Source organism: Carassius auratus, chromosome 41, assembly GCF_003368295.1.
Source record: "Carassius auratus strain Wakin chromosome 41, ASM336829v1, whole genome shotgun sequence".
Lineage (NCBI taxonomy): Eukaryota > Metazoa > Chordata > Actinopteri > Cypriniformes > Cyprinidae > Carassius > Carassius auratus.
In genome coordinates this window covers 7,529,392-7,555,100 of record NC_039283.1, presented here as the reverse complement: position 1 = coordinate 7,555,100, position 25,709 = coordinate 7,529,392, and the positions used below count along the sequence as shown (strand labels likewise).

At 38.4% G+C, this 25,709-nt stretch overlaps 3 protein-coding genes across 4 annotated transcripts; 2 read left to right on the top strand and 1 right to left on the bottom strand.

Moving 5' to 3' along the window:
• Positions 1–535: 535 nt before the first annotated feature.
• Positions 536–6,474, bottom strand: LOC113059495 (uncharacterized). Its single transcript, XM_026228018.1, has 2 exons — positions 6,293–6,474; positions 536–6,174 (listed from the first exon to the last, which is right to left on the bottom strand). The coding sequence occupies exon 2, from the start codon at positions 5,927–5,929 to the stop codon at positions 536–538; it is 5,394 nt and encodes a 1,797-aa protein (XP_026083803.1). The 5' UTR covers positions 5,930–6,174; positions 6,293–6,474.
• Positions 6,475–8,832: 2,358 nt separating this feature from the next.
• On the top strand, positions 8,833–18,675 carry LOC113060012 (histone-lysine N-methyltransferase SETDB1-B-like). Of its 2 annotated transcripts, none has more exons than XM_026228776.1 (22): positions 8,833–9,034; positions 10,174–10,399; positions 10,541–10,704; positions 10,788–10,831; positions 11,171–11,468; positions 11,613–11,814; positions 11,891–11,964; positions 12,267–12,457; positions 12,637–12,766; positions 12,926–13,061; positions 13,153–13,284; positions 13,618–13,906; positions 14,240–14,592; positions 14,821–14,937; positions 15,067–15,236; positions 15,447–15,638; positions 16,215–16,379; positions 17,092–17,264; positions 17,426–17,513; positions 17,816–18,057; positions 18,172–18,260; positions 18,554–18,675. In XM_026228776.1, the coding sequence occupies exons 2-22, from the start codon at positions 10,176–10,178 to the stop codon at positions 18,669–18,671; spliced, it is 3,591 nt and encodes a 1,196-aa protein (XP_026084561.1). In that variant the 5' UTR covers positions 8,833–9,034; positions 10,174–10,175; the 3' UTR covers positions 18,672–18,675. The 2 variants fall into 2 exon arrangements, with proteins under 2 accessions (XP_026084561.1, XP_026084560.1); XM_026228775.1 differs by having other exon boundaries at positions 8,834–9,034; positions 15,447–15,689.
• Positions 18,676–18,883: 208 nt separating this feature from the next.
• On the top strand, positions 18,884–25,189 carry LOC113060013 (uncharacterized). The gene is made up of 9 exons (XM_026228777.1): positions 18,884–19,894; positions 20,300–20,614; positions 20,692–21,000; positions 21,175–21,213; positions 21,554–21,634; positions 22,317–22,345; positions 22,450–22,521; positions 22,682–22,750; positions 22,919–25,189. The coding sequence occupies exons 1-9, from the start codon at positions 19,834–19,836 to the stop codon at positions 22,964–22,966; spliced, it is 1,023 nt and encodes a 340-aa protein (XP_026084562.1). The 5' UTR covers positions 18,884–19,833; the 3' UTR covers positions 22,967–25,189.
• The last annotated feature ends 520 nt before the right edge of the window (positions 25,190–25,709 follow it).

The window sequence follows — 25,709 nt, the reverse complement described above, 5'->3', positions numbered from 1 at the left end:
TTTGAAGATTTGTTCACTCCGCTTCCAATAATAAGACCAACTTCTGAGCTGGTCTCTCTACGACTGAGACCTTGTTTACCCGTTCTCCTTTTTTGTTTAGTTTTTGTCACTGAGTGCTATTGTGACTTTCCTTACTAGTCCATCTTGGCTAGTTACAGTGTCTATGACCCGTCCTAGTCTCCACTCATTTCTTGGAAGGTTCTCATCTGTATCCATGACCACATCACCAATCTGCAAATTCCTTTTTGGAGCATGCCAGCATTGTCTAGCCATAATGTTGTGGAGATACTCTTTTTTCCATCTACTCCAAAACTGTTCAGTAAGGTACTGCACCTGTCTCCATCTCTTTCTCCCGTAGATGTCTTCTCTTATGAACTTTCCTGGTGGTGGTAGGACCGTGGTGGCTTTCATGGTAATCAGATGGTTAGGTGTGAGTGGTTCTAAGCTCTTGGGGTCGTTCAGGTTATCCACTGTAAGGGGGCGACTGTTGACTATCGCCATGGCTTCATAAAATAAAGTGCGCAGTGAAGCATCGTTAAGCCTGCCTGATGAGAGGGAAAACTGTAGCATTAAGAACACTCCGTACAGTTTTGATTTGACGCTCCCATACACCACCTGCATGACTGGAATGAGGGGGATTCATTACAAAATCACACTGTTTATCTGCAAGGAAAGCGGTGAGCCTTTCTGGGTCAAGCTGCTGTAATGCTGAGTTCAGTTCGTTTTTTGCGCCAACGAAATTGGTACCTTGGTCACATCTGATCTGCCGTACTGTGCCTCGAATTGCAATAAAGCATCGCAAACTGTTGATGAAAGCATCTGTGGACATATCTTCTAACATTTCTATATGAATGGCTCTTGAACAAAAGCAAGTTAGAAGCAGACCATACCTTTTGTGCTGTTTTCTTCCTTCTTTAGTCATGAATGGACCAAAGCAATCCATACCACAATACACAAACGGTGGGGAAGGCTCTACACGTTCTGTGGGAAGATCACTCATCCGCTGGCCTTCCACAGGTTTTCTCAACCTTCTACAAGGTACACAGTTGCGAATGTAAGATGTGACAGCTCTGTTTATTCCAGGTATCCAATAGCCGGAAGATCTGATTGCATTAATTGTGAAACCCTTTCCTTGATGCTTTACACTTTCATGATAGTGTGCAATAATCAACTTTGTTACATGATGATCTTTAGGAAGGATCAGTGGGTGCTTGAAAAAGTGAGTGCATGATGAGTGGATAAGTCTTCCTCCCACCTTGATCATACCATGAAGGTCTATGAAGGCGTCCAGGTGATGAAGTTTATTATAACCTGGAAGTTGTTTTCCTTGACTCAGGACATCCATTTCTTTCTGATATGCTTGTTTTTGAACTCCTTTTAGAATCAAGCCTTTTGCATGTTCCTGTTCACCTACAGAAGCTGGCGCATTAGTTTTATCCTTCTTAATCCGTCTCACAAGGCGTGCAATAGCTTTGACAGCATTAGACCAAGATGAGAACTTTGACAAATGGTCTACAAGATCTTTACTTTCTGTGGTTTCTGTTTGAAACGTCTGGATCTTTTTAACTTCTGGATCTCCTATTGGAAGCTCCGGTACAACATTTGAGGTCTCTATTTCTTTCTTCCACAGGAATGAAGGACCTGAGAACCAGTTGGACGAGAGCCATTCATTTATTGTTCTTCCTCTTGAAGCATTGTCTGCTGGGTTATTATCTGTTGGGACGTATAGCCATTGTTTGGGTGCTGTGCTTTGGCGTATTTTTTGGACTCTGTTGGATACAAACGTATGAAAACGACGGGCGTCGTTATTGATGTAACCCAAGACCACCTTTGAGTCAGTCCAAAAGAATTCATTGACATTGGTGAGGTCAAGCTCTTCTCTGAGCATATTGCTCATTTTGACTGATACCACTGCTGCCGTCAACTCTAACCTTGGAATTGTAGTAATCTTTACAGGAGTAACCCGGGCTTTGCCAATGAGGAAAGTGCAATGAATCTCATCCTTCTCATTGATTACTCTCAGATAAGAACACTGACCATAACCACAGGTACTTGCATCAGAGAAATGATGTATTTCCGTTTTTACAATTTTACCGAAATCAGCAGGCACATAGCATCGTGATATGTCCACCTTTTCCAGATTGACAAAGTCATTCTGCCATTTCTCCCACCATGGGCTAAGAGCAAGGGAAAGTGGATCATCCCAGCCTGTACCCTGGCGACACATTTCTTGTAGGATCCTCTTACCATTGAGAACATAGGGAGCTACAAAGCCCAAAGGATCATATATGGAGGCAACCGTTGACAATATGCCACGACGTGTTGTAGGTTGACCTTTTAGTGGGATATGGAATTGGAAGCTATCACTCTGTATGTTCCAATGAATTCCCAGCGCTCTTTCAAGTGGCATGTCATTGAAGGTAAGATCCTTTGTTTCAAAGTTTACAGCACGTTCTGATGCTGGTATGCTCTGCAGAACAGTGTTGTCATTTGACACAAACTTGTGAAGTCGAAGACTTCCCTTTATGCACAACTCCCGTGCTTCCTTTGCCAGCTGAATGGCCTTTTCCACCGTCTCTACACTTGTGACTCCATCATCAACATAGAAGTCTCTTAAGATGAACTGAGCGGCTAATGGGTATGATTGACTATGCTCACTGGCTAGATATCTTAGTCCATAGTTTGCGCAACCAGGCGAAGAAACCGCGCCGAAAAGATGCACTTTCATCCGATAATCTTGAAGCGCTGAATTTGTGTCTCCGTTTTTCCACCATAAGAAGCGCAGGTAATCTCGGTCATTTTCCTGGACATGAAACTGGTGAAACATTTTTTCGATGTCACATATTACAGCTATAGGATGCCTTCTGAACCTAACAAGGACTCCGGTGAGATTGTTTATCATGTCTGGTCCTGGTAACAAATGTTCGTTGAGACTTGTGCCTTTGAATTTTGCGGAACAATCAAAAACGACACGTAGCTTGTCTGGCTTTTTTGGATGGTAGATGCCATGATGAGGTATGTACCACTTTTCGCCAACAGTTCCATCATCATTCACTGTTTCTACATCACCTCTTTCAATGATGTCATTCATGTAAGCAATGTAGTCTGTCTTATATTTCTCGTTTCTACAGAATTTCTTGTTCAAATGATTGAGTCTGACCTTGGCAAGCTCTCTGTTATCAGGTAAGTATGGCCGTTGTTTGAACGGAAGAGGCATTTCATAATGTCCTTGAGCATTTTTCTTTATACCTTCTTTGAGTTTGTCTAGGAACACAATATCATCCTGAGAAATTGTCTTTTCATCTGCTGTGACATCCTTAAAGTCCGACTCGAGTACACGGATGGCATCCATAGGTGTCAAAGCTGGAATCTCCTTTGTGGCTATTCTGTGACACAGACTGACTGATGTTGATCCGTTGATACCTGGTGTGGAGCAGCCCACAACACTCCATCCTAAGTCAGTTAGAATAGCATAAGGTTCATCATCTTTTCCTAGTATAACTTGCCTGGGAGCTAGCACTCTGTGGCAGTTGTAGCCAATAAGTAAACCTACTTCACAGCTGAGAAGAGGTGACATTTCGTCTGTGATTACCTTCAAGTGACTCCAGTTCTTTGCCGTTTCCTGCGTTGGTATGTGATCACGATTGACAGGAATACACTCCTTGGTGTATACTGGAGGCAGATTGATATGTACTGATGAATTGTACCCTCTCACACGAAGATCAGACACTCTTTTACTTTTAATTATCATACTATCTCCCATCATGGTGGTAAGTTTGAGTTTTATTGGCTGAGAATCCACTTGCAGTGTATTACTCACTTCTTCATCAATGAAAGTGGTGTCACTCTGAGTGTCTAACAAAGCATAGACAAGCTGTTCATTGGATGGATTTTTGATGGATGACACCCACACAGGTACAATCATGGATGTAATGACTGAACGACCTTGTCTTGTGATATTAAGCGATATGGCATCTGTAATCTCACTCTCACGTGCATGTTCCATGCTTACTGTTGTTTGCTTTCTGTTTCCGTTATTCTCATAGTTGTAGTCATGAAGACATGTGGGATGTCGCAGTTTGCATACATCACATGTGTGGCGATGCCGACAATCCTTAGCACAGTGACCTGGTTTCATACACCCAAAACAGAGTTTGTTGTCTTTGACATAGGACCTTCTGTCTTTCAGAGACTTTACCATGAATTCTGGGCACTTACAGAGTGGATGGCTGTCATCTTGACACAACATGCATGGTGTTTTTAACTGTCCTTTAGCCATTGTCTGTTTGTCACTGTTTTCTGTTGTTTGTGTTTTGAAGACAATCGCCTTGTTTCTTTTGGTTTCATTTAAGATTCTTCTCTCATGAGGTGACTCGCGTGAATGAAGAGCATGTAGAGAAGTGATAGGATTACACACTATTTCTGCTTCAGTTGACATGAATTTTACAAAGTCTTGAAAGCTTGGAAATTCTTTGCCATCCATAAGTGATGTTGTGACTTGGCGGTTCCACCTGGAGGCTGCCCAGTCAGGAAGTTTCTGTACCAGCTTTTGATTCTCTTCACAGTCGTTTAATATTTCCAGGCCTTTAACATGAGGTATGGCTTGCAGGCAGGCATTTAAGAAGTCTGAAAATGTTCTCAGGCCTTCTGCATCTTTGGATGGTATTCTTGGCCACTTTGACAGCTTTTCACGGAATGCTCTTTGAATGACAAATGGCTGCCCGTATCTTTGGTTAAGCTTGTTCCAAGCATCTTTGTACGCTTCTTCATCATTACGATAAAAGGTGCCTTCAAGATATTTGTGTGCTGAGCCACTGACATACTTTTTCAAATAATAGAGTTTATCAGCTGCAGAGATGCCTTTTCTATCTATAAGTGACATAAATGAGGCTTTCCAGTCCACAAACTGAATTGGGTCTCCATTGAACACTGAAGGCTCGGGTATGGGTAACCTGTTGATGGCTATGCTGTCCTGAACTGCCTGAGCAAGATGGGACACTTCACTGAGAGGTGTTGACTGAACAACACTGCAATGATGTAACATTTCATTTCTCTGCCCTTGATGATCATTCGGTATTGACTGACTTCTTGTCTCTTGTTTTATTTCTTCATCATAGGATTTTATTCTGGCTCGAGCAACCTCTATATCCTTTTCCACCTGCAGCCGTTCCAGTTCAAACTTTTGAGTTTCTAACTCTCTTCTGAGTTGCTCTTCTAAAGTTCTTATTTTTTCCTTTTGTTGCCTTTCTGTTTGCATCATCTTATATTCAGCCTCTTTTGCAGCCAGCTCTGCTGCAGCATCTGCACGTTTGCTTGTTGCACTAGAGGATCTGGAATGGCTACTGACACTTGTTTTTGAAGCACTGGAACCATATATAGAGCGAGCATAACTATGTGCTAAAAGTTCACGCAGCCTGCCCCTTTCTCTTTCTGCATCAAATTCTCCATCTACAAATGCCATTCTTTCAAGCACTATTTTGATTATGTCATTGGTCACAGCTTCACATGCATCAATTTTACGTCTTAAATCTGCAGTAGGTGTAACATGTTCCCTTATGTCACTGAAGAGTTTCAAAATATTATTTTTTTTGTCCTCAATAGAGTCAGCCATTTCAGCCAGCTGTTTATCAGTTATGTCAGTTTTTAAGCTCTGTCTTGCTTTACGAGCTTCTATCTTCCATTGCTCATACAAAGTGTTTAATCTTTTTTCTTTCTTACAGCATTCATCTTTCTGATAAGCAAGCATTTTCTCCGTGGGCATATGCGGACGTTCTGAACGTCGAGTGAGTTCTTTACTGTCTTGCTTTTGACACTGAGATTCAGGTTTATCTTTATCCTTATTTTTAACTGCTTCATTTTTATCCTTTTCACCTTCAATATCCGTCTGAAGCAGGCTTTCAGAATCCGGTTCGTCCGTATCCATTTCCATAGTGAACTCGTTGACTACAGCGACTCTGCTCCGTAGACCATCACGCTGATTCCGACGTGCAGCAATCCGTCATATTGCCATCGTGAGCATGCACGTGCATCGAGGATCTTAACCAGCGAAGGTAAAGCTCTTACTGTAGCAGACCCCGCCCGAATGATGGCCCAAGCTTTACTGATGTTAATGAAGTTTATTGAGTCCTTTTTCACTCAAAAATCACCGTAAGACTCCAAAAATCACCGTAAGAGCTAAACCAACAAAGTACAAGAAGCGCGAATTACAGACTAGTTCAAACCTCTATCATTAACATACAGTGAATTACACAAAACAGTCATTACAACAAACAGTTATCAAATATATACAGACCTTATGCATTTTCGGGGGGTGCTTAAAGTTGCAAACGTTATCTGCGACACAACTCTGATGAACTTGAACTGCGTGCTCTCCCTTCCCTTCCCTGTAGACTACAACACCCGTCAAAATAAAAGTCCCTCTTTAGTAAGACAGATAATGCATTTCTTAAACCCATTTAAACTCACAGAAAGTCTGTTACAGTAATCCTAAAGGGCCACCTCAGCCATTGAGGGCAGGGGAGCAGTAGCCAGGGCAGGTTACTTTTAAAATGTATTTCACTAACATATAGATTACAAAAAATAAATAAATATAGAACTAAATATGTAAATAGTTACAAAAATATGGAGATAAATAAAAGGGGAAATAAATGTATAAATGAATGTGGGGAAAAATATACATAAGGAAAAGTATAAATATTTATTTTTTTACTTTTCTTTGGATATATATATATATATATATATATATATATATATATATATATATTTCACATTTCTTTTTAGATTTATGTATTTATTTATTTATAATTTTGTCAGGTTTGGCAAGTAACTCAATATAATGATTCATTTATACCTTGAACTATATATATATATATATATTTTTTTTTTTTTGGCCCATTTCTGTTTATGCAAATAGTCAAACAAAGATTAACACTTAAAGTTATATCTCTGTGCATCAAAAAACAAACACAAACAATAATAATTCCTTACATTTATATAGGCTAGCGCTTCACTAGACACTCAAAGCGCTTACATAGTCAGGGGGTATCTCCTCATCCACCAACAACAACAACAAAAACGTTTTTCATACAGAAACTTTCAAATATAGATCTATTAAAACACATTCAAAGTCAATTAAAAAAATTATTCTAGAAATTCATTTAAAAAATAAACAGACAACATGCTCTGTCTCCAATCCACAAAAAAAGAGAGGCTATTCTAAACATCGTACAATATTTTTTTAGGCAACTTCCGTACATATTTCCATTCAATGCACTGAAATTTTGAATTCCAAAATGTTTTTGAAGAAATTGAGCTTTATTCTTTAATAAATTCCTATGTTTGACACTACATGCACTCAGCCGTCTCAGCTTTAATCGTAGCGAAGCGGGAGGGGCTATCAGACAGATTGTTAACGACAAAATAAAATTACAGGTGCTGGTCATATAATTAGAATTTCATCAAAAAGTTGATTTATTTCAATAATTTCATTCAAAAAGTAAAACTTGTATATTATATTCATTCATTACACACAGACTGATATATTTCAAATGTTTATTTCTTTTAATTTTGATGATTATAACTGACAACTAAGGAAAATCCCAAATTCAGTATCTCAGAAAATTAGAATATAAGTTAAGACCAATAAAAAGAAAGAATTTTTTGAAATCTTGGCCAACTGAAAAGTATGAACATGAAAAGTATGAGCATGTACAGCACTCAATACTTAGGTGGGGCTCTTTTTGCCTGAATTAATGCAGCAATACTGGAGGAAAAGTTCATTACTTTCAGTAATTCACCTCAAATTGTGAAACTCATGTATTAAGTAAATTCAATGCACACAAACTAGTAGTTTAAGTATTTGGTTCTTTTAATTGTGATGATTTTGGCTCACATTTAACAAATTAGAATACTTCATAAGATCAATAAGAAATTTAGTGAATTGTTGCTCTTCTGGAAAATTCTGAAATGTTTGCTGGCCAGTCAAGCACACCAACACCACGGTCCTTTAACCAACTTTTGGTGCTTTTGGCAGTGTGGGTAGATGCAAAATCCTGCTGGAAAATTAAATTAGGATCTTCAAAAAGTGCTCAAAAACATTCTAATTTATTGAGAAGCACCTGTATGTGATTATGTACCAATATTTTTTCCTAACTCCCTCTTCTTTCACACGTGGAACCTTTTGTTTTCACTGTGCTGATTTTCTTTTCAGGAATGTTTTTGCTGAAAACAGTCAGGAATTTTAACTAAGTAAACTAAATAAATTATTATATTTAAACGACACATGAACGATTTCGTTAGGCCAGTAAAATGGAGTCTGTATTCCTCTCATGTGAAATCTGTAAAACTGTATATCTTTAGTGTAAAATATTTTAAAGTGAGGGGAAACTTTTCAATGTACCATTAACATAAATGAAAAAAATCAGCATAGTTTTAATGTGACCTTCATATAACAAAAGTATTCAACAGAAAATGTCAACAGTGAAATCCTTGTTTCGGGAATAAGCTTGCATTAGTTTTGATTATGGGCCTTAATGTTTTAATCCTGAAAAAAGGAAAGTTTCATATTTATTACTACTGAGCCGTCAGTTAATGCAGCAGTATGGCCATTATTTTAATAAATTATTTTCATAGATTTTGTTTTACTAATAGTTTTTTTATGTATATAAATTGTATTTGATTCACGTTGTGCGATACAGTAGTCCTGCTCGGCAGGCATTTCTCACAGCGTGTAGCCTCGTGGGGAGTGATGATCAGGTATTTTGCTTGCACCCAATTGGTCACTTTAAGTGCCACTCACTCCTCACGCAAAATCCAATTGGTCAGCTCGTAGCATCGTCATCTGCCCCACACAATTCATTACGGCTTTGGTGTGCGCGGATAGGAAATTTTATGTTCAAATAAAAACAATTATACTGAAATGTCTCTGTAATAGGAAAAGTCTATAAACATACCATTGTTGTTTTTCTTTTCATTCAATGCACGGCGAAAAGGAGAAATCCACAAAAGAGCTGGAGGGACACACAAATTAAGGGAGGTAAGCTAACCCAGTTAGCACCAACACAATTCAATAAAGCTCACTCGATTCTGTGTTTTACAGATCTTTTGTTTATATGTTCACATATTGGCCTTTTAAGACAACTAAAGTGAGGCGTGTGCATTTACATTTTAAAGCAGAAATGGACACAATGAAGCTTTCTTCCTTTTAATTGCGCGCCTTTTAAGGCTCCAGAGCTGCAGAAATTGTGCTTGCTGCAGTGTATTAACACATGCGGACCATTCTCAGGTGTTATGAACACAGCTTTTCTCCTTATCAAATGAATGGCAGTTAAAATGCCATTTATAGCCATGCTATCTACATGATCAGACAGGTTGCTTTGACATATCCCAGAGTCATTTAACGTTTACTGTTTACAGAAATGTTACTTTACCCATGTGATGTACATTTGCAACAGCAGCCTATATCTGATGTTGCTAGAGTTCTATAATCCATTTGCAATCTTAGGGGAAATATGTGACTGGTGCCAAATTTGCACTGCAAAGGGGGCAGATGGCATAAATGCATTTGCACAATTACAATCATATACTTTGGGTTAGCAGACATAATGCAATTTTATGGGGCATTGCGATCTTACAATGAATTTTGAGCAGGCACGGCCTTAGTCTTATAACAAATAATACATGCACCTTCTTTTTTTTCACCTATTGACCAAAATGTTTCAAGACTAAATAAATATAGATGTAGAGTAATATATGTGATTGTTAACCCCCTTAAAGGGGTAATTGTCTGCTGGCAAAATGCGGTTTAATAAAATAGATGTAATAAAATATATAATAAAACAAAAAAGCTGGTTAAAAACTTACCCTTTAACTGTAAAGTAAAAAAAAAAAAAAGTCTGTCGTGGCAAAAAAAGTAATTTTTGGGGGGATTGGCAAGTTACATTTCTGACTGTTACAGGACTTTCATAGAAATGGCGTGGTAGGTCCTGCATAGAACAGTTTGTGTAAGGAAACACGACATCAAATAACTTCAGGCCAATATGAGAGACTGATCCACAGTTGATGGGAAATGTAGCTAGCAGTTGACATACAGAATACACTTTTTTTTTTTTTTTTTAATGTTGCTTTCTGATTCCTGCTGTGACACTGTAACACGGTTTTCCCATTCTTTCAAAGTTATGGAGGTGGATGCCAGTTTGGCCTCAGAGATGGAGTTGGATCCAGAGTTGGAGGAGGAGTTAGGGGTGTCTCTGGACGAGCTGCGCAGTTGGATCGAGGAGCAGGTGGACAGCAGCGAGGCCGTGCGGCAGAGGAAAGATCAGCTGGAGCAGCTGCAGGAATGGGTTGAGCAGAGGGAGAAGGAGGTTGTTGATATGGATGCTCTTTGTTCTAATGCCTCAGAGTAAGTTTAAAATGCGAGACTTTGTATTGAAAAGCAAAGCAGCTAAAAGTGAAGTGAAGATCTGAAACCAATGATACAGGGTTAAACTTAGTATTTCTTAATTCTAGAGGATAAAGTACAGGGATCTGTCTGTTTTCAAAGGTCTGTGGTTCAGTGTGAAGCTCTGGTGAAGGAAGTGTACAGTAAGATGGGTCTGGTGTATCATGAGAGCAGCTCGGAGGATGAGGGAGGAGGCAAGGCGAACACTTCTGAGGTCATTGAGATTGACGATGATGACGACGACGATGTCATTGCTGTGGGATGTGGTAAGGGTTACATTCATTACATTTATTTATTTCATTTTTTACATGTAAAATATGTATGAGTAACAGCATGATTTCTTCCACAGTGGTTCCTCCCAAGAAGGTTGTAACTCCAGGCAAGGATCCAGCGGTAAGAGAAATGTGTCATTTGTATCACTTAATAAACCTAAACGTGTGGTCACATTTAACCTTGGTGAATTATCGTGGGTGAAATCCAGTCATTTTAATAGAAATGCACATAATCTGGAATTTCTTATGACAGTGAAAGATTTCCCCACAGATTTTGCATAGAGTTCAGATTTGGATTGAAATTGACTAAAACCATGAAATTAACAAAAGGCAATGGGCATTTTACCTTAATAAATAAATATGCACACTTCTGCTATTTTATTAGCTTTTCATGAAGCAGTTTGTCAGGGGATCTAGTTGATGTTTCCTTTTGTGTGTTGTGTGTGTATTTTATTTCAAGTTTAAGGAGGCTTCAGCTGCTCTTCAAAGAACATCTCAGCAGGTGCAGAACCTGGCCCAGTCCGTCAACAGAACACCCCCCTCGAGTTTAACACCAGCTAAAACAGTGGCCCCTCCCACACAGTCACATGGTGCACTAGCTGTTCCAGCAGTGTTTATGTCCTCAGGCCCAAGGAACGCACCCACTCAACCGAACCCTAATTTAAAACAGGATAATATCAAGATCAACATGACACTTTTGGGTAAAAAACGAACCAAGACGTGGCATCGTGGAACACTTGTTGCCATTAAACAAGTCGGTAAGTGCACGCAGTTTGTTCGCTGTATTGAATAATCCCTCTTTGAGATTGTACTGTACGTTTCATCCTGCTATGTGTATGTATGTGAAGGCTGAATTTAATCAAAAAAGCTTGATTCATTATTTTGATATCACATTTTCACAGGGAACAATTTTAAGTACAAGGTGAAGTTTGAGAATAAAGGGAAGAGTCTTCTCTCTGGGAACCACGTGGCATTTGAATACCACCCAACACTGGAGAGGCTGTTTGTTGGTGCCCGTGTTGTGGCCAGGTACAAGGATGGCAATCAAGTCTGGCTGTATGCAGGGGTAGTCGCTGAGATGCCCAACAGCAAGAACCGTATGAGGTACGATGAACAGAAGACCGTAGGAGAGCATTGAAGAATAGAGAAGGCACTGCTTACTGATTGAATGTTGTTGCAGGTTCCTGATCTTTTTCGATGATGGTTATGCCTCATATGTGGGCCTGCCTGAGCTGTACCCGATCTGCAGACCACGTAAAAAACTGTTATCTTCTTTTTAGGTTCCAGTTATTTCAGTTTTTGCCTTCTATCTGATAATATAAGATTAAACACTGCTAATATTTTTTTGTGATTTGATTTGATTCATTGAATCATCTTTCAAGTGTAACAAATCAAATAAATAATTGTAAAATAATAATGCAATAAATAATAAATGACTTGTTTTCATTATTTGAAATAATAGAATAATAATAAATAGAAAGTAAATAATTGCATAAACTAATAAATTTAAATGGATCTTTATTTTTGTCTCTCTCTCTCTCTCGATTGGTATTCAGTAAAAAAGACCTGGGAGGATATCGAGGATGCATCATGCAGAGATTTCATCGAGGAGTACATCACGTCATATCCCAACAGACCCATGGTGCTGCTGAAGCCGGGGCAGATCATAAAGACTGAATGGGAGGGAACATGGTGGAAAAGCCGTGTGGAAGAAGTGGATGGCAGCCTTGTCAAAATGCTTTTCCTGGTCAGCTCGGCATCACATATAACAAGAAGTGTTATAGTTAATTAATTATTTTAGTTTATTTACTTTTTATTTGTTGCTAAATTTTTTGATTATCCCTTAACAGTCATGTTCAAATGCAGAGTTTTCTGTATGTTAGATGACACTAGAACGTGAACAGTATTGTTAATTCTGTGTTGCAGGATGATAAGCGGAGTGAGTGGATTTATCGTGGCTCAACAAGACTAGAGCCCATGTTTAATCTGAAAATGAACACCGCTAGCTGTCAAGAGAAGAAAATGGCTGGCCAACAAAGACAGCGTCCCAATATGGGTAACAGATTGCTTTGTGTTGTCCAATTGTGTTTGTCTTTTATATTGTATGCATTATTTTTATTTCTCACTACAACTGGTATTTAAGTATTTACTGGTCTGTTACTCCTCTGCATTCATTTTCCAATTCTCATCTTACTAAAGCTGTGTATGTTTTTAGGAGCGTTGAGGACAAAGGGCCCTGTAGTGCAGTACACTAGTGACAACAGTGCTTCTGCTTCCAGTCAGCCTGCACCCCCACAGATCCCACCACCTCGGCCAGTGCCTGCCGGACCCCCACAGCCGTCCCGCACAGAGTGAATGCCTCAAGAGCTGCTGTTCTTAAATATTCCAGTTTAACCCAGGTCCGGCGTTAAACCATGGTTATCTTTTTCTATTCAATTTCAGGAGTCCTAGTTTAAAGAGTCAAATGGCTAAAAAGAGCACTGGTCCCGTTGCACTGCAGCCTCGTCAGGCCGTGACCTCTGACCTCCAGCCCAAAGCACTAATCGGCACTATTCAACAAGCTAATACCTCCAGGTTAGTGTGAAACCAGGCACTGGGTACTGTATATCTGCTAAACACTGTACATGTCACATTTTCTGTACTTTGCTTCTCTGTCTGCATTTATGCTTGGTATTAGTGTCTGGCGGGGTCTGATCAAGTGGACCAAAAATTTATTTTTTTTAATAATCCAATGACTCGATTCAAATGATATTGTTCAGAAATACATGTGTTCACATTGTGGTATCCAGCAGTGAAGACTGTCTGCTCAAACATCAGTCAACCAAAATTAAAGTAAAATTTTTTGTGGGATTATTAAGTGTGATAGACATATTTGTGAAAACCAATGTCTTGTACTCTTGCTTGCAGGCTCTTTCTTCTGCAGACTGGACCTGTGCATACATTGACACCAATCACACCAGCTCTGCATAATTTGCAGACGTCTGTGTCAACCTACACAAGTGAGCGTATTCCTCAGGAGCCATCGTACCAGGCTCCGAATGACAGACTCTTCTACCTTACACACAACTGCATGCCTGACTGCCTAAAGCGCATCCGGCCCACCCATCCCAACCTGCATCGAGGACGCAACCCACTTCTTACACCACTGCTCTATGAGTTTCGCCGCATGACTGGCCGCAGACGCCTTAACCGCAAGGTTTGTGTGGCTTAATGTGTCGTCACATTTCCACTGTTTGGCAAAAGTTTGAGTTTCGAATCCAGTCAATATGAATTTGCTCCAATGGAGGTGTCATGTAGGAGCAAGAAACCTACCCGAGGAAATTTTGCATCGGGTTCAAGTTGTTCATGTTGACCGTTATAAAGCTGTTTGGTCTGAAAGTGACTTATATGGGAGTTGTCCCTCTTTCATTCCTCTAGCATGGAGAATCCAAAAAAAGTGTTAAATATTTGATCCATATCTCCAAAGATCTTTATGGTTGATACTAGTACAAACACTAATTTATATTAACCCTCTTCCTCTCCCACTCAGATGTCATTCCATGTCATCTACAAGTCCCCGTGTGGCTTGAGTCTGAGAAATATGGCAGAAATCCAGCGCTACCTCTTCCAGACACACTGTGACTTCATCTTCTTGGAGATGTTCTGCCTGGACCCCTATGTGCTGGTGGACCGCCGATTCCAACCCCAGAGGCCATTCTACTTCATTCGGGACATCACAGGCGGTCGCGAAGACATTCCCTTGTCCTGTGTGAATGAGATCGACAACACTCCTCCGCCCAATGTGGCCTACAGTAAAGAGAGGATCCCAGCAGATGGGGTCTTCATTAACACCAGCTCAGACTTCCTGGTGGGCTGTGACTGCACTGATGGCTGCAGAGACAAGTTAGTGTCCTTGATTGGCTTTCAAAAAAAAAACAATTAGGTTGTTTGGTATATATCTTTTAAAATATTTTTTATCTTGTTAATTTTATTCCGAATGCTATAATTGGATCTTCCATTAAAATGACAGAAAATAATATAGAAAGGACCATGTGCATTACATTAGATAATTTTCACCAGACATTCCTGAAATCTAATGTGCTTTGTTCTGTACCTTTTGTTTGTTTTTAGATCCAAGTGTTCGTGTCATCAGCTGACCCTGCAGGCTACAGGGTGTGCGCCAGGTGGGCAGATCAACCCCAACGCTGGATACCATCACAAGAGACTAGAAGAGTGTCTCCCTACAGGGTCTGTGATAGATAACCAGCTCTCCATGCTGTCATTATCATGTTGATTTACAGTGAGACCATTCAACTTAATGTCTCTCCTTTTAATTGTCCCCTCTCTCTCTTTTTCCCCTCTCATTTGCATTTTCAGGATCTATGAGTGTAATAAGCGCTGCCGCTGTAATCCGCAGATGTGCACTAACCGTCTGGTTCAGCACGGTTTGCAGGTCCGACTGCAACTCTTTAAGACCCAAAATAAAGGCTGGGGCATTCGTTGCCTTGATGATGTCGCCAAGGGCTCATTTGTTTGTATATATGCAGGTAACCAACTCAAAACATAATTTGGATTTTAGATTATAAAAAAAAAGAATAAATGCAGAGTTTTGTTTTACCTAAGCTTCTCTCTCTTAAGCCTAAAGTATGTTTTGACCGTCTCCACTCCACACACTGTCTGTATGACAAACTTTAGCAGATGTCCAGCACTGGGCCTTTTTTTTGTTTTATAGTCACGAATGTTTCTTTCTCGATCAGGGAAAATCTTGACAGATGACTTTGCCGATAAAGAAGGTTTGGAAATGGGTGATGAATACTTTGCCAATCTGGACCACATTGAGAGCGTGGAGAACTTTAAGGAAGGTTATGAGAGCGAGGCCCACTGCTCCGACAGCGAGGGCAGCGGGGTGGACATGAGCAGGGTTAAACTACCTGCTTCCTCCCAACACGGTAAATCCACCACCAAGATGGAGGAGCGTAACAGCAGCATTACCGGCAAAAGTGAGAGACCTACGCACACATCTGACTATTCTGTACTATGAGTGGCTATGGGGATATCCGTGTTAATGAGGAATAAAATGTACAAAACCAGTTTTTATCTCAATCAAATGAAGTCAGACTCAGTAGAGTAAACGGGTGTCAGAATCGCCAATCCTCCCATGATGGAGGTGTAACTTTTTTTGAGACACCTTTGCATCGATCACTTTTAACTAACTGCTGTGTAGGTGATTTAGTGTGAAGTCCGTTCTTCTCAAGTCCTCACAGGTCTCCTAGCAGGTGTAGTTCATCACATTAACATCACATTTTTTAACCTTAAATCTTTGCATTAAAAGTTTATCTTTCTTTACAAATAATATGAATGATCAGCAAGTAAGAATACATCTAACCACTTGCCATTTGTTTTAGTGTAGTGTTTTGCAGTCTTTGATTTTGAGCACAAGTTCATTTTGCTGTGATGTATATTCAGTAGGTGAAAGTTATAATCTTATATATCTATATAATATTTAATTCTTATCCACTTGCTAGGTCAAGACGATTCATCTGAAGACAGTGATGATGACAAAGACGAAGAGTCTAATGAGGATGAGAGCGACAGCTCAGACGACACATTTGTGAAAGACACATATTTCTCCACCAGCTCAGTGTGGAGGAGCTACACCACCCGCAGACAGGCCAAGGGACTGAAGGAAGGTGAGGAAACATGAGCCCTCGAGGAGAAGACACATTAAACGCTGAGACCAGTGAAGCCAAATCCGCGGTTTAATTTAACACTGTTGCTGCGGGTTGTCTTTCATGTCTGGCGGTTGAAGCAACCCCAGTAACATGATATTTAGCCCATGTAATGCGGATTTTACCAGGGGAACCTCGCCGAAAAATATGCATTTTAGCCCCCGGAACAGAATTCTTACTGGGGGATATTGGGCTAGTTCGCAGTAGGAATAGGACAGGTTTTGTGAAAATCTGGCAACCCTGACTGAGACAGAGGACAGGCCACTAGAGGGCAGGCTTGAGAAGAAATTCAGTTGCATTCTAGAAGTCTTTTTACTTTTAACACAACTTTTCAAGAACAAGGTCAGGGTAGGATTTCCTTAAGTTAATAATTAGTAATAATACTCATACACTATAATTTATTATTTAATTTTTTGGGTAAATATCTTGAAGTGTTAATTATATTTTATCATCATTATTATTATATTTCATATATTTCTTATTTTATTTTATTTTTTAAATGCATAATTTTATGCCTTTTATTTTGTGGTGAAATGTATTTTGATGTGTTTTTATTAAATTTACTTATTTACTATATAGATTGAATCATTTAAATGAATGAGCTGTAAAACCAGATAATCTCTGTACGCTGAAAGTAAATTGACTTTCTCCTCACCCTCTGTCTTTGCTGTAGAGAGTCAGGACAGCAAAGACGGACTGAGTGCATCCACAGGTGAAGAGAGGAAGCCCCCTCCAATGCCGGAGGAGACCGGGAAGAGTAAAGTGGCATCTTGGCTCACCAACCAGTCTTCTACTTCATCAAATCAGAGCGTTAAGGTGGAGGGGGGGGTCAAGACGGAGAAGAAGGTCAGTCTAGTGTCACATACCGTTTCCTATTTTAGTTTTCGCATGAAATGTCTCTTTGTTCCTCTTTCTTTCTGTCTCACTCTCTCTGATACACTCTCGGATACATCTCTCTGTGTTTCTCCTCTCATCTTGCACAATCTTTCCTTCTGTCTTTTGTTTAGGATGTAATGACCCTCTCGGACAGTGATGATGTGCAGACTATCAGCTCAGGATCAGATGACAACAAGGAGAGGGAGAAAAAGACTCAAGGTACAGTGGAGGAAAGAGGAAATCACTTGTTTTCCAATGAAACATAGGTGGACTTCATTACAGTTCAGTGTAACTGTTGCTACACTTCAGTCAGCTGACTGAGCCTACATGAACTAGAGGCAGAGGCCCAGAAACCCTTTTTAACCCTTTATATCCCTCGTCCTTTATTATGAATGAGGTGCTCATCTTGGAGGTGTTGTCATAATAACAGGCTGTGAAAACCAAATTGAACAGTAATAATAACCTTGCATTCTTCAAGTCCCTGTGACAAGCCATCAGAGCAATCTCTTTCTCTCTCTCAGCTGTGGTGAAGAGGCAGGTGGCGGTGAAGTCCACACGTGGCATTGCTTTGAAGTCCCACAGTCTGATGGTGAAAACAGGAGGAGGGGGGGCAGGAGGAGGCGGCTCAGGCCCATCTCATGGACAGGGCGGCGGCGGCGGGGGCGACAGTGGCCCCAAACACACCCGCCAGTTCTTTGATGGGGAAGAATCCTGTTATATCATTGATGCCAAACTAGAGGGCAACCTCGGACGCTACCTCAACGTGAGCACAACAGACATTGACATAAGTCTAAGATGTCAGGGTAGTTTTAATTCAGTGATAGTTCACAACTGCTGTGTTTCTGTCCTCTCTTCTTCCGCTGTCTTTGTCCCACAGCATAGCTGCAGCCCCAATCTTTTCGTCCAGAATGTGTTTGTGGATACTCATGATCTCCGCTTCCCATGGGTGGCCTTCTTTGCTAGCAAGTGAGCATAACACCAGCTATTGTTATGGCTTTTTGAAGCACTTAAATGTAATAATTTTACCTACCAGTTATTGGCTGGTATTAATATTTTTTTATTTAATTTAATTTTTACATTCATTTTGATATCTTACTGTGAAATTTTAAAAATTGTAGTACCGTTAATATTCCTAAATGAAATTTTTAGCCAAACTCAAAATATTTAATATTATTATTTGTTAGTCAGAATATTTACAGATTGTTATGCTGCATGTAAATGTAGCTGTGGTCTTTGTATGAACCTGTGTGTTTCTATAGGCGCATCCGAGCAGGGACGGAGCTGACGTGGGATTATAATTATGAAGTTGGCAGCGTGGAGGGCAAGGAGCTTCTGTGCTGCTGCGGATCAACAGAATGCAGAGGACGACTGCTGTAACACACACACACACACACACACACACTTACTAAAAGTACGTCCTATTGTAGACGTGCTAGTGAAACACTTATTTTTAGCTCCTGGAAGTTGGATTTATCTGATAGGGTCTGGGCTACTGATGAGAACTCAACAGACACGGAACAAAAATGAATTTGTTCAGGAACTCACTGAAGTTGTAAAACAGTGTATGTATGCTTGTTATCAATTGCCCTGCTTCACAGAGTTCCACCTTAAACCCCAAACGGGACCTTGACATCTATCATTATGGATTATTTAATCTAAAAAAAGTTTCTCTTTTTTTTTTTTTTTTAAACATCAGTATCAATTCCCTAATGTTTTGCTTAGTCTGTATTTTGCTTTTCTTTTAAATATGTAGTTTTGATAATGAGGATCCATGTTTTTTTTGTTTTTTTCACTTTACTCATGGTTTTGTGATCGTCATTGTGTGCTACTGTGTAAATGTGCTTTTGTTTGGTCAACAAGTCTATGAAAACAGACAAAATTATACTTTTGTCTCAATTTGAATTAAAGTTCTACAAAGACCAAAAACGTCATCTGTTGTATTATGTAAGTGTATAACATTTATTGTCAGTTCATGGAAGATTTTGCAAGGCACACTAACGAGTGTGATTGGTCACTAAATGATGTTTTTGGGTAACTAGGTGACTAAAGCACATTAAAAATGTACATCACTGGAAACTAGCAAGCCATTTCATTTAAAAAACTGAAATCTGTTACTAAGCTCATTGCAAATAGTCAGCTCTGATGTCTAACAAGTACAACACATTACTTATTTTTTCCTGCTTGATTGCTCATGTATTCAAAGAAGTGCGATGGCCACTTGATTGCTGTTTTAAAAATGGAAACATTTTTCATTGTGACTTTAAATTCAGAAACTTTACAGCTTGTGACACAGCAGCATTCCAGTAATAACTTAATGACTATTGATAAAATTTAATTTAAGGAAACCACTAAAAGAAGAAATTGAAACTAACGGTGCTTACTCTAGCAGTGGGTTCAGAGATGATCACATGTATGCTGAGTAAGTATGTGTAAGTTCCTACCCCGAAGGACATTTCACAGTTAACAAGGCTCTCTAGAAGAGGTGTAATCTGTTAGGGTTGAACAGAGAAAGACTGACTTAAGCAGATAAATAAAAAAAATGACTGATAAGTGTCTTGTGTGTCTGCTTGGGCTGATAATTCTGCGCTCCGTTCTAACAGGTACAGAATACATTTTTTTCTCTTTAAGACATGATATTATAAATATCACTTTAGTTGAATTAGTCTGGGAAAGTTTGTTTGAACAGTAGCTCTGTTTATTCACATTGTGATCTCTTGACTTGCGTAGTGTTACTTGCGTTACATCCTGTATTATTTCTGAATGCATTAATACTAGGCATAGTGTGACATACAGAAATATGATGCACATTGTTTTTTATGTTAAGAGAATGTTGAACAACTCTATTCTGATAAGAAAACTAGTTCAGTCTGGATAATGTTTTGTTTGCCTCAAGGAAAAATTTGAGTTTTGCATATATTGCTTTGTATCCCAGTATGTTATTTTTATTATTATTCTATACTTTATACAATATTCTACGTAACATTGCAACTGTGCTTTTGTTTCAGGTACCAGTGGAGTGAAAGATACTCGTGTGTTCTGCAATTCTGGTGAAAATTGCCATGTGCCCTGTAATAATGCTCTTTCTGACTGCACATCAAGTACATGGCTCTATAACAGACATTCAGCGACAGTTGAACTGATTGCCAAAGGGAAAACAAAGAATGACATAGAGAGACGTGAGAGATTGAGTCTGGGCTCTAACTGCTCTCTGAACATCAAGAAAGTCACAAAAGAAGATCATGGATATTATAGCTGCCGACAATATGTAAATGGACAACAAAAAGGGCCTGATGCACGTGTTTATCTGCATGTTCTTCAGGGTAATTTTACAATTGCTTGGTCAATTTACAAAGGATAAAATGCTTTCTTTACATTTCTGTCTTATTTTCTGTTTCAGTCTCTTCATCATCCTCACAGACTGAGCTCAGACCAGGCAGCTCTGTGACTCTCTCCTGTCTGTTAAATTCACATCAAATCCCTTGTGATACTTTGGTCCAAACTGAGGATATTCGGCTGATCTGGGTGAATCTGGCTGGTGTGGATCTGCAGACAGACCCCAGATATCAGGTGTCCTTCTCCTCAGAAAAGTGTATCAGCACTCTGAAAACAACACTCCTGAATGAAGATCACAACAGAGAGTGGAGATGTCAGGTTACTCAGAGAAAAGAAGTGAAGGCTTCAGCCACATATACTGTCAAGTATTCAGGTGAGAGTCTTGTAAATCAATTTAAACTATACCCTCATAATTTTAAGGACTATTAATGTTTCCACCAAATGAGCTATGGTTAAGTGATAACAGCCCAACAAATGTTAATAAAGCAATTGTAACTGAAAAGCAAGTATTTGTAATCATATTTATTTTATCTTTTTTCCTTTACAGATCACTCAACTACAAACCCATCAGAATCTCATACACAAGGTACATGATGATGATGATGATGATGATGATGCTAATTAAACCACATGGCATTTGTCTAATATAACGCTACAGAAAACAAATTATGGCATAGATGACATAGTCTACCACAATACAGTTTTGCATTTTCTCAATAACTGTTTTTACATATATTATAAGGACATCCAGTCATTTATTGTAGACAAGAAACAACAGTTTAATAATAACAATAATATTTATTTAATTACTTGCTTACACTGAACAGTATTGCAATACAGCAACATTCCCAAAAAAAGACAAAAGATCAAGGAAAGCACTCGGATGGCTGCTGTATATGACTGTCTGCGTGTCCTCTCTCCTTTAGTGATCGTGATTTCTGCTGTGCCTGCTGCATTAGCTGTTGTTCTTGTGGTTGTTCTCTGGGTGATCTGTAAAAACAGAACTGGTTAGTTTTGTATTTTTTTCTTCTGTAGCCTATACTAATAATTTAAAGGCCATGTAAAGCCATATAAATATGTGTTCACAATTGCCACACACAAATGTGTTATTAACCACCCAGCCAAATTTTTTATGATTTTAACATCCCGCTAAGTAAATGATAGAAATCTTGAAAAAAAAAGATGCAAATGCTGGGGGTATGTGCATTGTTGGTGCTGAATCCACGGCCACTTGCGTGTAAGCTGCCGCCTCTCTCAACTGTCAAAAACAAATACATTTAAATGAGACGAGCGAACTGTACCGTTCAGCTAAAACAAGCCATTTGTATTGTGTATTTAGCCATACATTCATTACATTTATAAGATGTTTAGAACCAATTCTCTGAATTGTCTTTATACAGACTTTAAACATATTCAGATCTCCTCACTTTATTATTAACAAACAACCATCATTTTCAGATCATATGTAATAGAAACATGCATATTATGTGAATGTTGAACGATGAAGTTCTCAAACAGAGGTTTATTCCTGTTAATTCCTGCAATATCAGTCTCTAAAGTTATAATGTGAAAACAAAACAATCAATTTTAACAACCAAATCTTTTTTATTTGAATGTTAATAGCATTGGAGATATTATGTTTTGCATGTCTGTTTTACCATTATAATGCTCATATACGTTTTTTTTTAGATAATAAAAGAAGGACTGACAGCTATGTGGTGAGTTTAATAATGCCAATTATTTGGATGTGATTACTGAATTTTAAGTTAAGTAGAGTGTGCACAGTAAATTCATTAAGGAACTAATAACTACTTATCTAAAGGTCAAAGAGAAGAATGAACATAATGGAACCTATGAAACAATCAACATGTCCATTCCTATGCCAAACATCAATGTGAGTAAACAGTAAGACTCAAACTTTCCTTAAGAAGTGTGAAGTTCATTAAATGTCTATTCATCTCTTCTATAAAGCAATTTATATCCTTTAGATAGTGTACTGTCATGTCTTTTTTACTGTATTAAACTTGATTTGCCATGTTTCTATCTATGTTTAGGACCAGACTGATGATGTGACCTATTCTGAGGTGACCGCTCTCAGTAAAAAACAAGTACAAGTTGACAATGTGAGTTTATATTCATGACCAGATTCACTTGTTCTTCTGTCACTGATCAGTGACATGTTCCCACTCTCTCATCTATATGTGCTGATACGTAGCTCTGAATTTGCAGATAATACTAGCTATGGATTGAAAGGTACACATTGACTGACAAACTCTGTGATGTTCTTTCAGGATCATTCTAATGATACAGTGACCTACGCTGCCATCAGAGGAACATAATATGCACCTCAAGATGGGCTTTACACCTCTGTGAACAACACCACTACCCTCACAAATAAACATTAAAGTGAACAGTCAGTAATTATGCAAATCATTGCATGACCTCATATGAGCAGATAAGTCTTTTTTTTTCTTTTTTTTGCATCAACTGAGCTTAATGAGATTCATTGAATGTTAAGAAAAAGAGCTTTACATTGAATATTTGTTGAATGTACTGTGAAAATGTACAAACAAAATTTAAAAGGAAAGTACTGTTAAAAAGTTTCCCACATTTTCAACCACATGTAGTTAAAAAAAAACATTTTCCTGAAATATTCTGAAAAAAAGTGCATGTGTCATAAAATGAAATGTCTGGAGCATTTTGTCCTACATCATTAGCCCAGTCTCCAGCACTGCATTTCCCAGAATCCATCTTGGTTCCCTCCTATGCACACTTGATCAACTGCACTATTTATCTCATCATTAGTTCCCCATTTAAGTACACACCTTTGTTCCACATTGGATCTGGTCTTATACTAGGAAGGATTCTATTACCCGCTCGCCATGTTTCCTGGTGTTCTGTGATTGTTTCTGGGGTTATTTACACGTTGTGTTTTTCCTCTCTGGTTTCCATTGACATCATTCCTATTTGTAAGACAAAAGAGACTTTATATCTCCATCGCTCCCCATACTCAAGACTGTGCACTTATATTCACCTGTTTAGCCTGTGTTTGCCTTGTGTTACTGGATTCACTTACTCTTCTTCTGAGTTTTTGTCTTCAATCAGAAGTAACTTCTTGATCAGGGTTGCCAACTCTCACACATCTGGCGTGACACTCACGCTTTCAGCATCACGATGAACTTCAAGTGTCATTTTCACGCCAGATTAATTGATGGAACATTTTAAAAGCAGAATTTACTTTTAAATGAATACTTGTGTCATGTAATAGTATGAAAACAATGTTATTTATTGAGACAGAATCTAAACTACCCAAATATTTTAAACATCAACTGAAATAAAATTTTCAGATGTATCCCGGTAGTTTGTTTCCTATAGAGTGTGAAAACGTTTAACTATCATCTGTTCACTTTGCAGTATTAACTGTTTGTTTATTTCTCATTTGTTCTCAAACTGTTTATTCATTAATGGATTTATACATAGGCACCATGTAAGTTATTTGGAATCGTTGTTATTTATTTGTTTATGGTTATGGCAGGAGATGTAGTTCTAATTGAGGTTGTGTTATGCAGCATCTTACACTTACTGTGCCTTGTTAGTAACAGTAAGCATAGCATGTTGCATAATACATAAAGTTACATGTTTTTTTACTTTATTCATTTATCAGGACAATGCATTAACAACAGTACGCCTGTAACATGCCAGAGTTAGCCAATGGCTAATTTTCATCTGTAGTCCTGTTTACCAGTTGTACACTGTCATCCTAAGGAGAGTACAATTATAAAAGTTTGCATGTACATACAGCTTTATTTGTCTGCTACAGCATAGCTGCAGTAGACGAGAATTGTGAAAATGTGAAATATCACTAATAAGTTCTAAAAAACACCATATTCACACAGGCATTAGCGTCATGTTGCAACAGGTTACAAAAATTTCTTAGAACTGTTTCACACAAGAACTAGCATGAAAGTACACATTAGTTTTCTCTGTGAACCCAGTTTAGAATAAATCGTTGCATTAGTAGTTCCTCTTTCTTTTAACAAGTTGCTTCATACCATTCTATATTGATCTCAACTGTAGGAGCTTATGAAGATCTGGACACTCATGCTAGTCTTTGAGTCTACATGTGAATTGAAGTTATCACTGCATGTTATCATTAGCCTAACTCCATAATAAAATAACGTTCACATTCAGGAAGCTGGTGCTGCTCATCTGTCCACTGTTGACACTGTTAATTCTCCCCGAATAATTAACCAATTACTGTAGCTCATAAGCCATGATGCTGTAGTCAAGACCAGATCGTTTTCATTTTCACAATCTCTCAATAAGAGTTTGTCTGAACCTGGTGAGTTACAGACAGTGTTTCTACCAGTGGAGCAGAAGAGACTTGTTTGTTCTGCAGTCAGAAAGAGCATTATCACATGGACATTTTCACCAGAACTGCTATCTAAGTCTTAGCCAGACTCTTTGCTAAAACGTTGTTGTTTTTAAATAAATGGTTTACATTTATACAGATTTGATCAATCTTACAGACACCTTTACCTGTGAGAAGATCTGACCCATTGATTCCACACACCTCACTTGGTTAAAACTATGTTTTGTGATAATACATCAAATTGTTGAAAAGAACGGGTAATTGTGAGCAGTTGTAAATACTGTTTCTCATTGTCTCTCTGTGCACTCTCAGAATATTTAGGATTTATTATTAGATTATTATTATTATTATTAATATATATTATTATTTATTAGATTAGCATAAACTAATAAACTTAATGCAAAGCATATTTGCCAGTCATGTGTAAATCAAAAATTAGAATAATTATATTAACTAATATGAGAATATTTACAAAAAGCATTTATTAAAAAGGCTTAGAATCAATATTAAATATTTTCATTGTGAAAATAAAAAATATATTCGGTTAAAAAGTATAGCTAAACATGACTAAAACAAGCAATTTTCAGTTACAATGTATGAAGTTGAATTTTTTTTTATTGATGATAAATAAAGAAACTTGGTTATTGTGTGTATAAAATGTATTCATCTTATCAGTACTATTATATAAATCTTAGCTGTTTCATGATTGA